The following is a 15447-nucleotide window of genomic DNA, read 5'->3' on the forward strand; positions in this document are numbered from 1 at the left end:
CTCACCAACGGTCATATTTTTTGATCCAACGGTTCACAATGGTGGGCATCTTGTAATGCAAACCGTTAATTAATTTGAGTACTTTAATATCTTTATGTTTTTATTTAAACTATATACTGTATCTTTAATTCTTTAAATAAATTTACAAAGCAAAAAAAAAAAAAGAAGAATGGGTGTTTTGGTGTAAAAGTAGCACATATGATATGATATGACCACTTTTGCATTCATTTGTTTTTATTTTTATTTAATATGTAAATATACTTGTATAATTTAGAGTATATAATGCTTTGTGTAATTCTAAACATGCTATTGTGTTATTTTTAAAAAAATATTATTACTCAACAACATTATTTAACTTATGTTATACATCATTTATCCATCATTTTATTTATTTATATTATTTAAAACCAAAAACAATGAAAAAAAACAAGAAGGAAAAGAAAAAAGGGGATGGGGCGGGGGGGGGGGGGGGGGGTCGTCATCCTCATCACGTCACTGGTGAAGAGAACGAGAGGGGGATGTGAGTGAGATCATTCCCATCATTTTTTGTCCACGTAGGACATCATTTGCCATCCTCTCTTAACCACCCCCCATAGCCTAAATAGTGAAAAGTTAAAGATGATCAATATTTGGACTAGTTAGAAGTAAAGAAGGAATCACTATTTTTTTTTTTTTTTTTTGAGAAGTCTGAAAAGGTAATCATCACCTTGTTAGTGAGAAGCTGTAAAGATGATTGTTACCTTGATTAGTGAGTTCTTAACGTTGGTAATCTCTTTGTGAACACTAAGAAGTGGATGTAACGTTGGTTAGTTAATAGCCACCCTAACCATTATAAATCTCATGCTACGTGCGTTGATTTTTCTTTATGCTCATACTTGTTAATTTATTGTCTTACACGACACGTTATTAGGAAATAACTTATAAACAAACCAAGATTTTAAAACTGATCATTGAGGTATTACTTCGATACGAGATAGCTTCGTATCTCTCAGTTATGGCTGTAGGAAGGGTTTAAAAGAGAGAAGAGTGGATCTGGGTGAGACTTGGTATATCTAGAAGGTGCTTTACTTGAGACACCTTGCTCAAAGTGATTCTTAAACCATGTTCGATACTCAATAATACAGACGTGTCATATACTTGTTGGATGCCTTATACTCAATACCATTGAGTTCGTGGGTATACCATGATATTGCTTATACCATAGTCTTATGCGATTTAAAGTTATCATTTGGAATACATATTACCCCTTATCTTAAACTCACCTAAAAACCGATTAAAGATACAAGATATTAAACTAATAATTCTATAATATAACCAAAAACTTCAACATTCTATATATATATATATATATATATATATATATATATATATATATATATATTAACATTATAATAACATATCTAGTTTTGATGTGGCTAAACGGGTTAGAGTCATTGGACGGGTAACACGTAAGAGTATGTTTGGGACTGAGTTTGAAAACAACTTCTTGACTTATTGGCTTTTTAAAAAGCCAATGAGTTAAAAATGTGTTTGTCAAATCATAAAAGTAACTCTTATTTTAGTCTTTTGAAATGGTTAAAAAGTTGTTTTTAAAAAGCCTCAAGTTTTGGCTATTTAAAATGACTTTTTAAAAAAGCTAATAAGCCAATAAACTATTTTCAAACTTAATTCCAAACACACCCTAAGACAATATCCGTTAAAAACCCATGAATTCTTGTAAAGCCATTCCCATACCCAAATACTCATCCCATTACCCGTCCCAAATGGTCACTTTTGTATGACATCCCTAACTTGAAGGTCATACAGAATTTGCAAGTTTGTAAATAACCCGAGTCAAGCTTGATTGGTTTGTAACAAGTTGAGCTCAAACCATATACATTAAATGCTAATCTTAATTTAAACGAGTTGTCTCATATAGTAGTTTGAGCTCAAATTTCTACTCATCAAGCACAGATTGTCCGAGTTAAATGACACGTTTAACTTCAAACCCGAGGTTAAGTTGAAAATGGTCATGTTAAGTAATTGCCTATACACTTTTTCGTCTTTTGTCTCCCATGCCTATTTTATTTGATTGCACAACTCCTGATGCATGGTGACATGGTGTGATGGAGGACAAAGTAATTGATTGTGAAATTGGAATGATGATGTAGATAACTTGTTTTTTTTTGGGTAAGTGATTGTTGAAGTATCACAGTATGGTATCGGCTGGCCTGATTTCAATGATATTCAATCAATGTAAGCGTTTCACATATGCACATAGGCGAGCCTTGAAGAAATGATAAGATTGTTGTTAACCTTAGAAATAACTAGTATTAACACACCCCTCGCGTTGCGGCAGAGGTGTAAAACCGTGTATTTACTTATCCACTCCACTCGAAAGCATGAAGTTATCACCACCGCCTTAGTTTGTCATCCTCTCTTCTGTAGCCAGTAACTAACGTCAATCATTAAGAAAACCTAACAAAAAGTAACGTAAAAATGTTGAACCACACATGCTCGTTGCATCGTGTTAACATATAGAAATTAGACCAAAACATAAAATATAGGAAAAAAACAACTAAGTCAACTTAACATCTGCACGTTACGATAGGGCCGTTAAATGGGCAAAATAGACAAAAACATTCAACCACACACATGCGTTGTAACGTGTTAACTCGTTAAATTCAGACGTAAACATTAAACAACATGTACAACCCCTAAAACGTAAGGTACAACTTTAGAAGCCTAAGACTCCCAAAATTGTAATTAAATCTATAATAAACCCACATTAGTGTTAATCAAATTTACGTTGTTGTCTCTGAATTTATTTTATCTTGCTTTGTTGTCTAGCTAACCTTTCATAAATAAAGGAAAACAAAGGCTTACACCCAATCCTGCTGCATTGTCTAGTTAACCATTCATAAATAAAGGAAAATAAAAAAACTTACACCCACCCCGCCGCAACGCGGCGGCCGGCGGGTGAATCAACTAGTATTGTACATAGGAAGGATCTATATAGAATTAGTGATACGTGTAATCGTCGTTTTATTCCTAAACCACGCATTGTTTGGGATGCACCACCAGGGCTGCTGGCAAAAGAGGTCTTATCGTGTTAAATAGGTCAGAGACGACGCGTTTAATACAAGTATCAAACATATATACAACTCATTTAACTGCTTTATATCTCATGTCTATAACACAATCGTATGTTTCATGTACAAAGAAAGATAAATGATTAGCTTTAGCCTACTAGTTTTAATTATTTAAGTAAATATATAATATTACACAGTGTACTTTTTATTAAATATTGTTTAATCGTGTCTTAATAAATTTATTTTGATTTTTAATTGATTAAAATGATAAATTAATTATTAATAAACTGAAAATTAAATATACAAAAAAAAATATGTGTCTGACCTGGGTTTTTTATAAACAATCGAATATAGTAAGTAATGAACAACGTTGAACATTAAACATCGGGAAACTTTTATTAATGATAAATAATAATGATAAAACATCAAAACGACCTAACGGGTCGGGTTCACAAATACAAATACGAATCGAAAATTGGCGAATGTCACACACAGCCTGAGACACGCATCATCGCCGTCTTGTCGTCGCCGCCTAGGGTTCCAAAATGGAACCCGACAACAGTCGTAATCGAAGCACAGACGGAGGCAACATCACTCTCTTAGTTCGAAAATGGAACCCGACAACGGCCGTGATCGGATCCTAAACCCATATTTCAAAGCCACAGACGCGGTACAACATCCCCTTCTATCATTCGCCACCGTCGTCGCCTAGGATTCCAAAATGGAAGAGAACTACGAATGTAAGATGATGATATTGGTGAGTTGGAGGTGTATGAACACACAAATGCAAGATCATCTGATGAAAAAGAAAAAAAAACATATGATAAGAAGCAGCAAGACGGGTGTAAAGCAACATCACACGTGTAATGACAACACACAAAAGAGTAGTATACGATTGACAAAGCATGCAAGGGAAGGTGGTGGATAGCATACACAGATGAAAGAATACCATATGACAATCTTGGAAAAGCAGACACGTAGCACACAGACAAGGACACGTGGCAAAGGAAAATGAGGAAAAGATGATATACAAACACTAAAGCGTAAGGTACAATAGTTGATTGCACAGTTCTCCCGTAAATGTTATATCATAAATAATGTCATTCATAACCTTGGTCTAAATTAGCTTGACTCTCTTTTGGACCCCGCATATGCAGAAATCTTGTATACCAGGTTTGGCCATCATATAGTAATGCCTGTTTTAGTAAGCTAGCTGAGGAAAGGGACAAATGGTTATGATACACAAGTATAATAGGCAGTAGCGGATCCAGGAATTTTTTTCAGGTGGTGCACTACATTTAGATGTTTTAATTTCATAGAGTTGGGTATAAAAAATTCCGGGTCGATTTGAGGTTCGGGTCGGGTCGATGGTTCGGGCAAAGTTCATTACATAATAAGGATACGATAAAATAATAAAAGAGACACTGCCATTAGAAATTAAGTAGTTAACAATCAAGAATAATTAACAATTAACAATTAATGTAAACTTACCTTCAAACTGGGAGGATTCGAGGAAGAGTAGAAGGCAACGGCGGGGTGACAGGGTGCCGCGGTGGTCGCCGGCATGCCACGGTGGTCGGAGTGACGGGGACGGCCGGCTCTCGGCTGGTAGAGTGGTAGGTTTGAATAGGGTTAGGGAGAGGCTTTGTGTGTTTTGTGGACTGTGAAGGTCACGAGCACTGAATAATTAAGAATAATTAACAAGAAGTCAAGAAAAATCAACATTTATTATCTTATTTCTAAAAACTATTGTTACTTGAATATCACCAAATACCACAGACACACAAATATCACCAGCCTCAACACTTTCAGCATGAGCCCTACAAAATTTCTCAAACACAAATAACTCTGCTGACTTTTCCAAATCTGCAGGCGTCATCCGATGTGCGTATTTGAAATATTAACAAACAAAATAAATAAATAAACCAACTGATTTGCTTCAGACCAAAAGATTGTTAGGAAAATATCTAGGCTTGTAAATGAACACGAACAGAGCATGTTCGTGTTCGCTCGTTTAACTTAACAAAACAAACGATCAAACACGAATTAAAACAAAGGGGGTCTTCTTGTTCATTTTCTTAACGCATGATCAGGAACAAGACACCCCTATGCGTTTAAATGTTCATGCTCGATCGTTTGTTCAGAGTTCAGTTAAAGTTGAAAAGGAACACCGGAATACGAACATGCTCCATTTGTGTGCATTCGATTCGTTCATAAGTCTAAAAATCCGCTTCTATTACTTGAATTTATAAATTATAACACTTTAAATAGGTGCAAGAAAAGTTCAAAATAAAATAAACGAACCACTATACAAGAGCTCAAATAATATTATTAAACTTACACGAACATCCATGCCTCTGTTTAAAACATCAGCATGTAACCGACCAATAGCTATTTTTCCTTTTGTGTTCATCGCACTCAGCGTGTGTTTTTATTATAAAACCCTAAATGATACTAGGGTAAATTAGTAAAAAGAAAAGTTTCAAAACCGGGAATTGAACCTGCGACCTCCGGATTACAAAACCAACAAGTTACCAGCTGGACAAGTGATTCAATTGTTTACAAGGTGGTTCCTTCCTAATTTATAAGGTGGTTCCTTTATTATTCACTATATAAAAATACACTATTATTTCAAAACTCGGGTGGTTCCGAGGAACCACCCGTTAATACCGTGGATCCGCCCCTGGTAACAGGCTCGAGTTGGTATCATTGAAAAAATTACAGCTCGGCTCATTTTAAACTCTTATTCTAAAGCTTAAGCTCGCCTCTTGAGTGATATTTCAAACTTGATTTTGAGCTTGAACTTACCTTGTTTCGTCCTCTAATTTAAAGCTCAAGCTCAACTCTTGAATAATTTTTCAAGCTCGAGCTCGGACCGCTTATTATTTATTTACCATTTATTATTTTATTTATACATATTTTAGTTATTTTTAATCATATTTTTATTAAACTAACAAGATTATTGAATTGAATTGAAATTGCAAGAAAATGAAACCACGAGGACAAGAATGACAAAAAAAAAGGATGGAAATGACAAAATGATCAAAACATTAAGATAGAAACGACAATTCACTCTAATATAATTCAGTTATTTTTATAATTGACTGTCCTGTATATCACAATTAGTTTTTATGTAAATATGTATATTTTTAGTATACTAGGCCGTGTGTATTGCGTAGCAATTCCCGATGATTTTGGGTATATTCAAGGGGAACACACCCCCCCGCCTCATGGAGAGATAAGAGGGGCGACCGGGGGATGTAATTTTGTCGCCGTTCCATATTTGAAAATAATATTGTTTTAATACACCACTATACCCTTAAAACAAAAATTCTCTTTTTACTAGACTGAGCGTCACATGACACTTATCCTCTTAATTTGTAGCCCCAACTACGCATGGCCTTAGGCATATACAAATAACAAGCTCGTATTCTCGTAAGCCCACTCCAGCTCGATAAGTAAAATAGAAGCGCGCTTATAAACCAGCTTATTTTTAATCTCGAGCTCTTAAATAAACGGCTGGAGTCGTTACCCTACCCTATCTGCATGGCACGTAAGCAGCATCCAAACACTCCGTTAGAAGGCAATACATACGTGCTGTAGCATCTAAACTCAAAACACTCATCAGTCTTGGAGCAAGAAACAAATTGGGGGCAGCACACCGATGGAAGGTACGATTCGGTGCGGCGCGAACTACGTTCCTCTTTCTCCAATCAGCTTCTTGGAGCGATCTGCTGTGGTCTACCGAGACAGGCTATCTATTGTGTACGGCGATCATGTCAACTTCACTTGGGCCGACACTCGTGACCGCTGTCTCAAACTTGCTGCGGCTCTCGCTTCGCGCTTCCAGATTTCTCGTAGAGATGTTGTAAGTGTTTTGAATGAATTAATTGTGCTTGATTTTAAGTTCATTTTGACTTTTTGAAGTTAATAAATCAATTGTATTTATTTTTAGTTATCATTTGTGTATTTTAATACTAAAGTCAAGGTATATATAACTGGAATATGTCATCTAATGCTAACTCAACGGTGACACAAATGCTTTTTTAATTACAAAACCGCTTTCGTTATTGTCAAGTTTTTCTTAAATCATTTAAAGAAATCTTAAGTACTGATTATTTTTTAAAGTTTAGGTAATGTGAAAAAAAAGATATCAGTAATTTATTAGGTAATTTAGTTTAACAATTCACAAAAGAAAGAAAAAGCCAAGAGGTTACAACAAATGGAACAATATTAAAGTTTTAGTGGTTTTGTAGTTAGAAAAAAAAGTGTTTTAGTGAAACAGTATTGAAACTTGATTATTATTTCGTTATCTTATCGGAATATGATTATATGAGTAGTTGACTTTTTTAAAACTAATTATTTATGTGTTTGGCACTTGACCCGTTGTTTAAAGAATGGATCATGATTTAGGTAAGTTTTGTATTATAATTGATTATACAATGGGTCAAAAGCTGTCACTCTTATACAACTTGTTAACTTAAATGGAGCCCACATTTGGTCAGCATTGCCACTGCCGCAGCCTAGCTGTGGTATTTTGATTCTTTAGTTCTATATAACGACTAATTTTAACTTGGGTCCATTTTGGTTTGATTAACGTTTGGCCCCAACCAAATTCAAACCTATTCTCTATAATGATTCATTCCAGCCTGAGTCAGTTTTGGTGTTATTCCGTCTTGACCTGAACGTATTTTACTAAGAACGTTTGACCAGTTACCTGCCCTGCCTGTTTTGTCGGACATAATTCAGTCAAAGTTGAAGACGTTTTACTGAATCATACTTATCTCTCTGTTCTACTTACCAGTTCATCTAAATTAAATCATAATCAAGTCTAGGATATTAAAGTAGAGCTGCTTCTCAAGATCCAAGTCAACTCAATACATAATCTCTAACTAGAATTGCTCCAGTTGACTAAAAAGTCTACTTTTTTAAAACATGTTCATGCTATTTAACTCTTATTTGGTAACTATTGTGTTTTCTTTTTTTATAGTTTTGTGGTTTTTATTTACAACCAGGTGGCTGTCCTGGCCCCAAACATCCCGGAAATGTACGAGCTCCATTTTGCAGTCCCAATGGCCGGAGCTGTTCTTTGCACCCTCAACATTCGTCACGATTCAACAATGATATCAAATTTGCTTATACATTCAGCTTCCAAATTAATATTTGTTGATTACCAGTTTCTAGAAGTTGCCAGAGGTGCAATCAAGATCATGTCAAAAACAACAGCCACGGTTTTTCCTCAACTAATCTTAATCCCAGATTCCGGCAAACCTCAGCCAAGTCAGCATCCTGAAATTTTAAATTATGAATCTCTATTGGCAATGGGGAATCTTGATTTTAAGATCAAAACACCCGATGACGAGTGCTATCCGATCGCGCTTAATTACACATCAGGAACGACATCGAGCCCGAAAGGTGTGGTTTACAGTCACCGAGGCGCGTATTTGAACTCGTTATCTGCGGTTTTACTTAACGAGATGCCCTCAATGTCAGTCTACTTATGGACCGTTCCAATGTTCCACTGCAACGGGTGGTGTATGACTTGGGCCGTGGCGGCACAGGGTGGCACAAACGTCTGTCTCCGGGCGGTTACAGCCAAGAGTGTTTTTAAACTGATATCACGACACAAGGTCACGCACATGAGCGGCGCGCCTACGGTTTTGAACATGTTGGTCAACGCACCAGTCACCGAACAGGTCCCGCTTCCCGGACCCGTGTCGGTGATGACTGGCGGCGCCCCGCCGCCGTCCCAGGTTGTGTTTAACATGGAGCAGTTCGGGTTCAACGTGCGCCACTCATATGGTTTAACCGAAACATACGGTCCAGGGACCATATGTGTTTGGAAACCCGAGTGGGACGCGCTACCTTTACAAACCCGAGCTAAAATCAAAGCCCGACAAGGGGTAAATCATGTGGGTATTGAACAAGTCGATGTTAAAGACCCAGTGACCATGAAACCTGTCCCGTGGGATGGTAAGACGATAGGTGAGGTTATGTTCCAAGGAAACACAGTGATGAGCGGGTATTTAAACGATCGAGACGCGACGCACGAAGCGTTTAAAGACGGGTGGTTTAGAAGTGGGGATTTAGGCGTGCGATATTCAGATGGGTACATTGAACTCAGAGACCGGTCGAAAGATATTATAATCTCTGGTGGTGAGAATATTAGTACGATCGAGGTGGAGTCGGTGCTTTTCAAGCACCCAGCGGTTCTTGAGGCTGCGGTTGTGGGGCGGCCGGATGATCATTGGGGGGAGACGCCGTGTGCTTTTGTGAAGGTTAAGGAAGGCTACAAGGTAAGTGGAGATGAGTTAATAGCATACTGTAGGGAAAAGTTGCCGCATTATATGGCGCCTCGAACGGTTGTGTTTGATGAGCTACCGAAGACGTCGACCGGGAAGACACAGAAGTTTGTTCTAAGGGAAAAGGCGAAGGCGATGGGGAGTTTAAGGGTTGGAGGGAAGAGCAAGTTATGAGGCTTATGTTGATGAATCTGGTGTACAATAAAAACTTTGATTATTGTTATTGATGTTTGAAAATATGTGTCTGTTTCTATTGAACTATATCAGTATATTAGGTTGATCTTGTGGAAGAATTTGCTTTGATCTTATGAAAATTGTTTGAAACTTTGGAAAGGGTTATGGGTTGAATACTTATAAATTTAATCCCGATTTAAAAGATAAAATCGAGGGGTGGCAAGGTCGATCTTAAGGGGGATAAGGAGGAGATCAAATTCAAATATATTATCATTTAAGTTTTATTTATTTAAAGTTTATATTTATCTTTTATTAGTTTTCTGCTTTTAGTCAAATTACGATTGTTAGGTTTATAAATACTTTTGAGTTTTTTTTAATATGAAGATTGAGTCATTATATACTTGGAACGGTTCTTACTAATTAATATTATTTTTTCTTTTTTCTAAAGCAAGTCGTTTAATGGCCGTATTAATAATCTGGTGACAAAGGTATACGGTTCTGGTCTCATTTAAGTCATGGTGGAAATATTAATTCAAAAATAAATAAATAAATAATGGTCGAAAAGTTGTTGGAGCGGCTTTGTCTTGAGCATGGCATCCCCGCTCTGGGATGAGTTTTCTTGATAACAAGACTGAAAGATATTATTTTTGCTCAATTGTATTCCATTGATCTAAATCCCTTAAATAGGTAAATACAAAGATATCTCATATTTTGAGATAAAGATACAAAGAATCATGGTTGAGTATGAATACAATATTGATTAAATAAAATAAATATAATCTGATATATATCTACAAATTTGTAATCGGGTTCTATTACACCCCCGCAGTCGAAGCGAGAGGCCGTATGCTGAGATTGGAGTGAAAGTCTTCAAATAGAACCTTGGGAAGACCTTTGGTGAATATGTCAGCAATCTGGTATCTTGAGGGAACATGTAGGATTCTGACCTTGCCTCGTTGAACTTGTTCCCGAACAAAGTGAATGTCCAATTCAATATGTTTAGTACGTTGATGTTGAACCGGATTACCCGAGAGGTAAATGGTGCTGACATTATCACAATAAACTATAGTGGCATGAGACAAAGGTTTTCTCAATTCTAACAATAAATTGCGTAGCCAACAAATTTCAGCAACTATGTTGGCCACGCCTCTGTATTCGGCCTCCACACTTGAGCGAGAAACAGTGGACTGCCGCTTAGAAGACCAAGAAATTAAGTTGTCTCCTAGATAAACACAGTAACCGGAGGTGGAACGGCGTTTGTCAGGACAACCTGCTCAGTCCGCGTTAGTGAATGCCCGAAGAGAGAAGGAGTTTAATGGACCAAGTGTGACGCCAAAGGATGCAGTACCCTAGAGATACCGGAGAATACGAGTAAGTGCCAACCAATCTATAACCTTAGGTGAATGCATGTGGATGCAAATCTGTTGAACTGCATAAGAAATATCTGGATGTGTGAATGTGAGGTACTGTAATGCACCAGCCAAGCTTCTAAACAGTGTGGGGTCCTCAAAAACTTTTTCATCCTTGTTACTAAGTTTGGTTTAGTATCCGCGGGCGTTGGAACGGACTTGCAAGATTGCAAACCTGCTTGCTGTATAATATCATTAGCATAAGCCTGTTGGGATAGAAACATGTGGTTACCATGGCGAGAGACGGTGATGCCCAAAAAATAACTAAGTGGACCAAGGTCCTTCATGGCAAATTCATTAGCTAGAGATGCCATTAACGAAACCTGTAACCGATCAGATGACGTGGTAAGAATAATGTCATCCAAAAAGATAAGAAGGTAAGCAATGTTATTTCCATGATGATAGATGTTGGGGCACGGATTTTCAGTATCCTCGGCAAAGGTTATATTCAGAGCAAATCTAGGATACGGTATCCTCCAAGGTAACAGGTATCCCATTTACATTATATAAACAACACAATCTTTGCTACTTTCCATGTTTACCAGGTCAAAGACGGTTGCTTGATCTCCTCAAGACTCGCACTTGCTGTTATTAGAGCGTGGCCAATAAGGAAACGTGGTGATTAAAGGAATTAACGGCTAATTGGACTCCTTCAAAAGTTTCCTAAATTATAGGCCATATTGTTAGCTTTTTATTTTTTTGTATAAATAGAGCTCAAAACCGGATCATAACACATACTCTAGCACTCGAGAACTTACTATTACTCACATTCTTTATAATCACGATCCGATTAATCTCCACACTTGTAATCACCTTTATTATTAATAAACCGGTGGTGATAGTTTTCACTGTTTTGGTTAAAAATCGGACTAAGGATCAATGAACCAAATTCGTATGTGAGGATTGGTGCTAATATGAACAAAATAATCAAAGTAACGGTTATAGACAATGAACACGAAGATTTATACAAGGAAAAGCCCTTGGTAACTAGTATCCCGCCGGCACAAAAACCTCGGGTAGTGAAAACTATCACTACCAATTATATTGATCTTAAAAAGATTACAAATGGTGGAACAATAGTTGATCGTGATTACAGAGTGTTTTTGCTAAGAGTTCTAAGTGTGCTTGAGTGTTGTGTGTATTGTGTTTATCAGCTAAGGTTCAATATATAAATAAAAAGATAATAATGTAAACTAACTAATTCCAACAAATCCGGCCATGTTTGTTTACTCCTTCAACTTTACCGTTTACGAGCTTGGACGAGAGGGGAGGACAAGGTAAAATACTTTGTCTGCAAGAATAAGAATTTCCAGTAACCACGTGTTTTATCTGCAAAAAATAGATTAGAATATAACTGAAATTGACTGTTGAGGATCCATGAACCACTAAGGATCCTCAGTCCTGCTAATTGTTGCTAATGATAATTGATTTCCGAGGATCAAAGATCCTGGTCCAACAATTGCCCCCAAACATGATAGGTGTGAATGGGGTATGTAACACCCCGACCAAAGGCGGATTATACATCGGGGCGCCACATATTGTTTCATTACTCGTGACACTATTGGGTGTCAATATTTAATAAATACACTCATTCGCGCACGCGCAAAGTAGACATAAGATAACATAAATCGTCATAAATCAATATATTATAAATCATAATATTCGAACAGCAATAACTTGTCTTGATACATTTTAATCTAGGTCCAAAATAAAGAAAACTTCCTACGTGTCCTCAAGCTCCAAAACAGCTACTGCAAACCTGAACATGTGTTAAAATAAACGTCAAACACTTGCGTGTTGGTGAGAAATCAAGTTTAATACAATACATAGATAACAATAAATCTGCGCGCAACATGTGTATGTCTGGTTTTCAACAAGGGTGTAATCCGATCGGGACCAACTCTAAGATTCATAGACTGCCAGTGCTCACAATTGAGCTCACAAACAAGAAAGACTGTGCAAGTGTAAACAAAAGAGAAAATCATAAACGATAGTTCTCCCGTGTTCATCTAATGGTACCATGAGAACTGCGGAATAGACCGACAAGACGGTTAATGATCCACACACACAAATAAACAGCCAAGCCTACGTCCTCAACACATGGGATACTGCGCGACTAAAGTTCATAAACAGATTAAGACTCTAAGTTTGTACGAACACATGAACATCCCAAAACATTAAAATAAAAAGGGATTAGGTACGAGATTACTCACTTGATAAATGATGCGGTGTAAGATAAAGCAAGAACCAACTTTAAACAAGCACAAGTTAACCTATAAATAAGATTATTGTTTTAATGATTTGTTTTAAGTCTTGATTACAAGTTAGCATAATTAGTAAGTAAATTATTATATATAATATATATTACCGGAAAGCAGGGCAGAACAGGGAGGAAGACGGAGGCAGAGAGGAAGACGGCAGAGAGAGCAAGGAGGAGGTTAAATTAAGTGTTTGTGTGTGATGTGTTAGGAAAATAATATTATTATTTATAGGGAAACCCTAGGGAACACAATCCCTAGAAAAGGGGAAAAGATCTCCAAAAAGTAAAAGATTCCAAAAGCAAAAGATATCAAAAGATATGGCAGCTGCAGGGGACAAGAGAAAGCTGACAGGGAACAGTAAACAGGCATGGGAGGGTCAGATAAAGGTACTGGTCAAGCATGGAAAAGCAGATCTCAAAAGATAATGTCAGTCACTTTTTCTGTCAACCAATGGGGTTGGTGCGCATGCTGCGCCAAAAGTGGCTTTTCAGACATAAGGCAGGTCAGGTCAACAGCACAGAAGATAAGACAACACAAAAGTAAACGGCTGGATTAAACAGAAGAAAAGACTCAAAGGGTTAGCGCGAGAAGGCTGGAGCGCGCGAAGGCAGACACAGAAGGTCAAGAGTGCGCGAGCGCGAAGGCAGACAGAACCAACCTTAACGCGTCGCGGGAAGAACTACATTTCTAAGCGCGCCGCGGGAAGAACTTCAATTCTAAGCGCGTCGCGAGAAGAACTATATTCCTTAGCGCGTCGCGGGAAGAACGGTATCCATAGCGCGCCGCGGGAAGAACTAAAATCCTTAGCGCGCTGCGGGGACAGTTCGTCTCGCGTATCGCAGTAACAGGTGGTCTTCACGCAGGCTTCCTTGTAAGGAGTCTGGCGCGTGGGGCTGCGCAGACAACCTTAGGCGGGAAGAGACAAAGGACAAGGAGAGTTAGGAGAAAAAGAGGGAAACAAGGCTGAGGGGTTAAACAGGAGGGCGGGACGTCGACAAGAGAAAAGGAAGGCGGAAAGAAAAGAGGAAGAAGAGGGACGGGACGGCGGAAAGAAAGAGAGAGAAAGAGGCGGGAAGGAAAATATATTATTATTATTAAAAGTAAAATATAAGTATAAATAAATATTAAATCATAAAAGAAAGAGATCGGATCAGAGAAACGGGTACCTGGGTCGGGTCGGATCGGGGCAGATGTCACAGTCTCCCCTACTTTAAGAAATTTCGTCCCGAAATTTATCTCGAAGTAGGTTGCGCAGAGAACAGGTGCGGGTACTTGATCTTCATTTGATCTTCCCTTTCCCATGTAAACTCGGCTCCGCGCTTGGACTCCCAGCGAACTTTCACGATAGGGATGCGACTGCGCTTGGTTTGCTTAACCTCGCGATCCATAATCTCAACAGGCTTCTCAACGAAATGCATAGATTCATCAACTTGAACTTCATCAAGTGGAATGTGAAGGTTCTCGTCAGCTAAACACTTCTTGAGATTGGATACATGGAACGTTGGATGCACATTACTGAGCGCGGGCGGCAGGTCAAGTCTGTAGGCAACTTTTCCTACACGCGCGAGAATCTTAAATGGTCCAACATATCGAGGAGCAAGCTTACCTTTCTTCCCAAAGCGGACAACACCCTTCCAGGGCGACACTTTGAGGAGAACAAGATCACCAACTTGAAATTCGAGAGGCTTTCGCCTGCGATCTGCGTAACTCTTCTGTCGGCTTCTGGCAGTCAGCAGATGATCACGGATCTTGGCGATTTTATCGGTTGTCTCTTGAACTAGTTCGGGTCCTGTGATTTGAGCTTCTCCCACTTCGCTCCAACAAATCGGGGAGCGGCACTTACGACCGTAAAGTGCTTCAAATGGGGCCATACCGATACTGGAATGATAGCTGTTATTATAGGAGAACTCGATCAAAGGCAGGTGCGAATCCCAATTACCTCCAAAATCAAGAACACTAGATCGGAGCATATCCTCAAGAGTTTGAATAGTTCGCTCAGACTGACCGTCAGTCTGAGGATGATATGCCGTACTCATGTCCAAGCGAGTTCCTAGCGCAGATTGGAGAGATTTCCAAAAGCGAGATATAAAACGGCCATCGCGATCGGATATGATGCTCAAAGGAGTACCATGGCGGCAGACAATTTCCTTGACATAAAGCTGCGCGAGATGCTCAACACGGTAGTTTTCACGAATGGGCAGAAAGTGAGCAGACTTAGTCAATCGATCCA

The 15447-nt window shown here is 38.3% G+C and overlaps 1 protein-coding gene across 1 annotated transcript; it reads left to right on the top strand.

The window, feature by feature from the left end:
- The first annotated feature begins 6735 nt into the window (after positions 1-6735).
- On the top strand, positions 6736-9547 carry LOC143621804 (butanoate--CoA ligase AAE1-like). Its single transcript, XM_077093118.1, has 2 exons — positions 6736-6939; positions 8087-9547. The coding sequence occupies exons 1-2, from the start codon at positions 6736-6738 to the stop codon at positions 9545-9547; spliced, it is 1665 nt and encodes a 554-aa protein (XP_076949233.1).
- The last annotated feature ends 5900 nt before the right edge of the window (positions 9548-15447 follow it).

This window comes from Bidens hawaiensis, unplaced genomic scaffold (genome assembly GCF_021521415.1).
Source record: "Bidens hawaiensis isolate Kalapana, Puna unplaced genomic scaffold, B.hawaiensis_p1.1 tig00002977_1, whole genome shotgun sequence".
In the NCBI taxonomy this organism is placed as follows: domain Eukaryota; kingdom Viridiplantae; phylum Streptophyta; class Magnoliopsida; order Asterales; family Asteraceae; genus Bidens; species Bidens hawaiensis.

What these genes read in the sequence shown, in the direction of transcription:
- LOC143621804 (XM_077093118.1), top strand. Translation starts at nt 6,736, where the DNA reads ATGGAAGGTACGATTCGGTGCGGCGCGAACTACGTTCCTCTTTCTCCA. An exon ending in AGATTTCTCGTAGAGATGTT is followed by an intron (nt 6,940 to 8,086) that starts GTAAGTGTTTTG and finishes ATTTACAACCAG; the next exon opens with GTGGCTGTCCTGGCCCCAAA.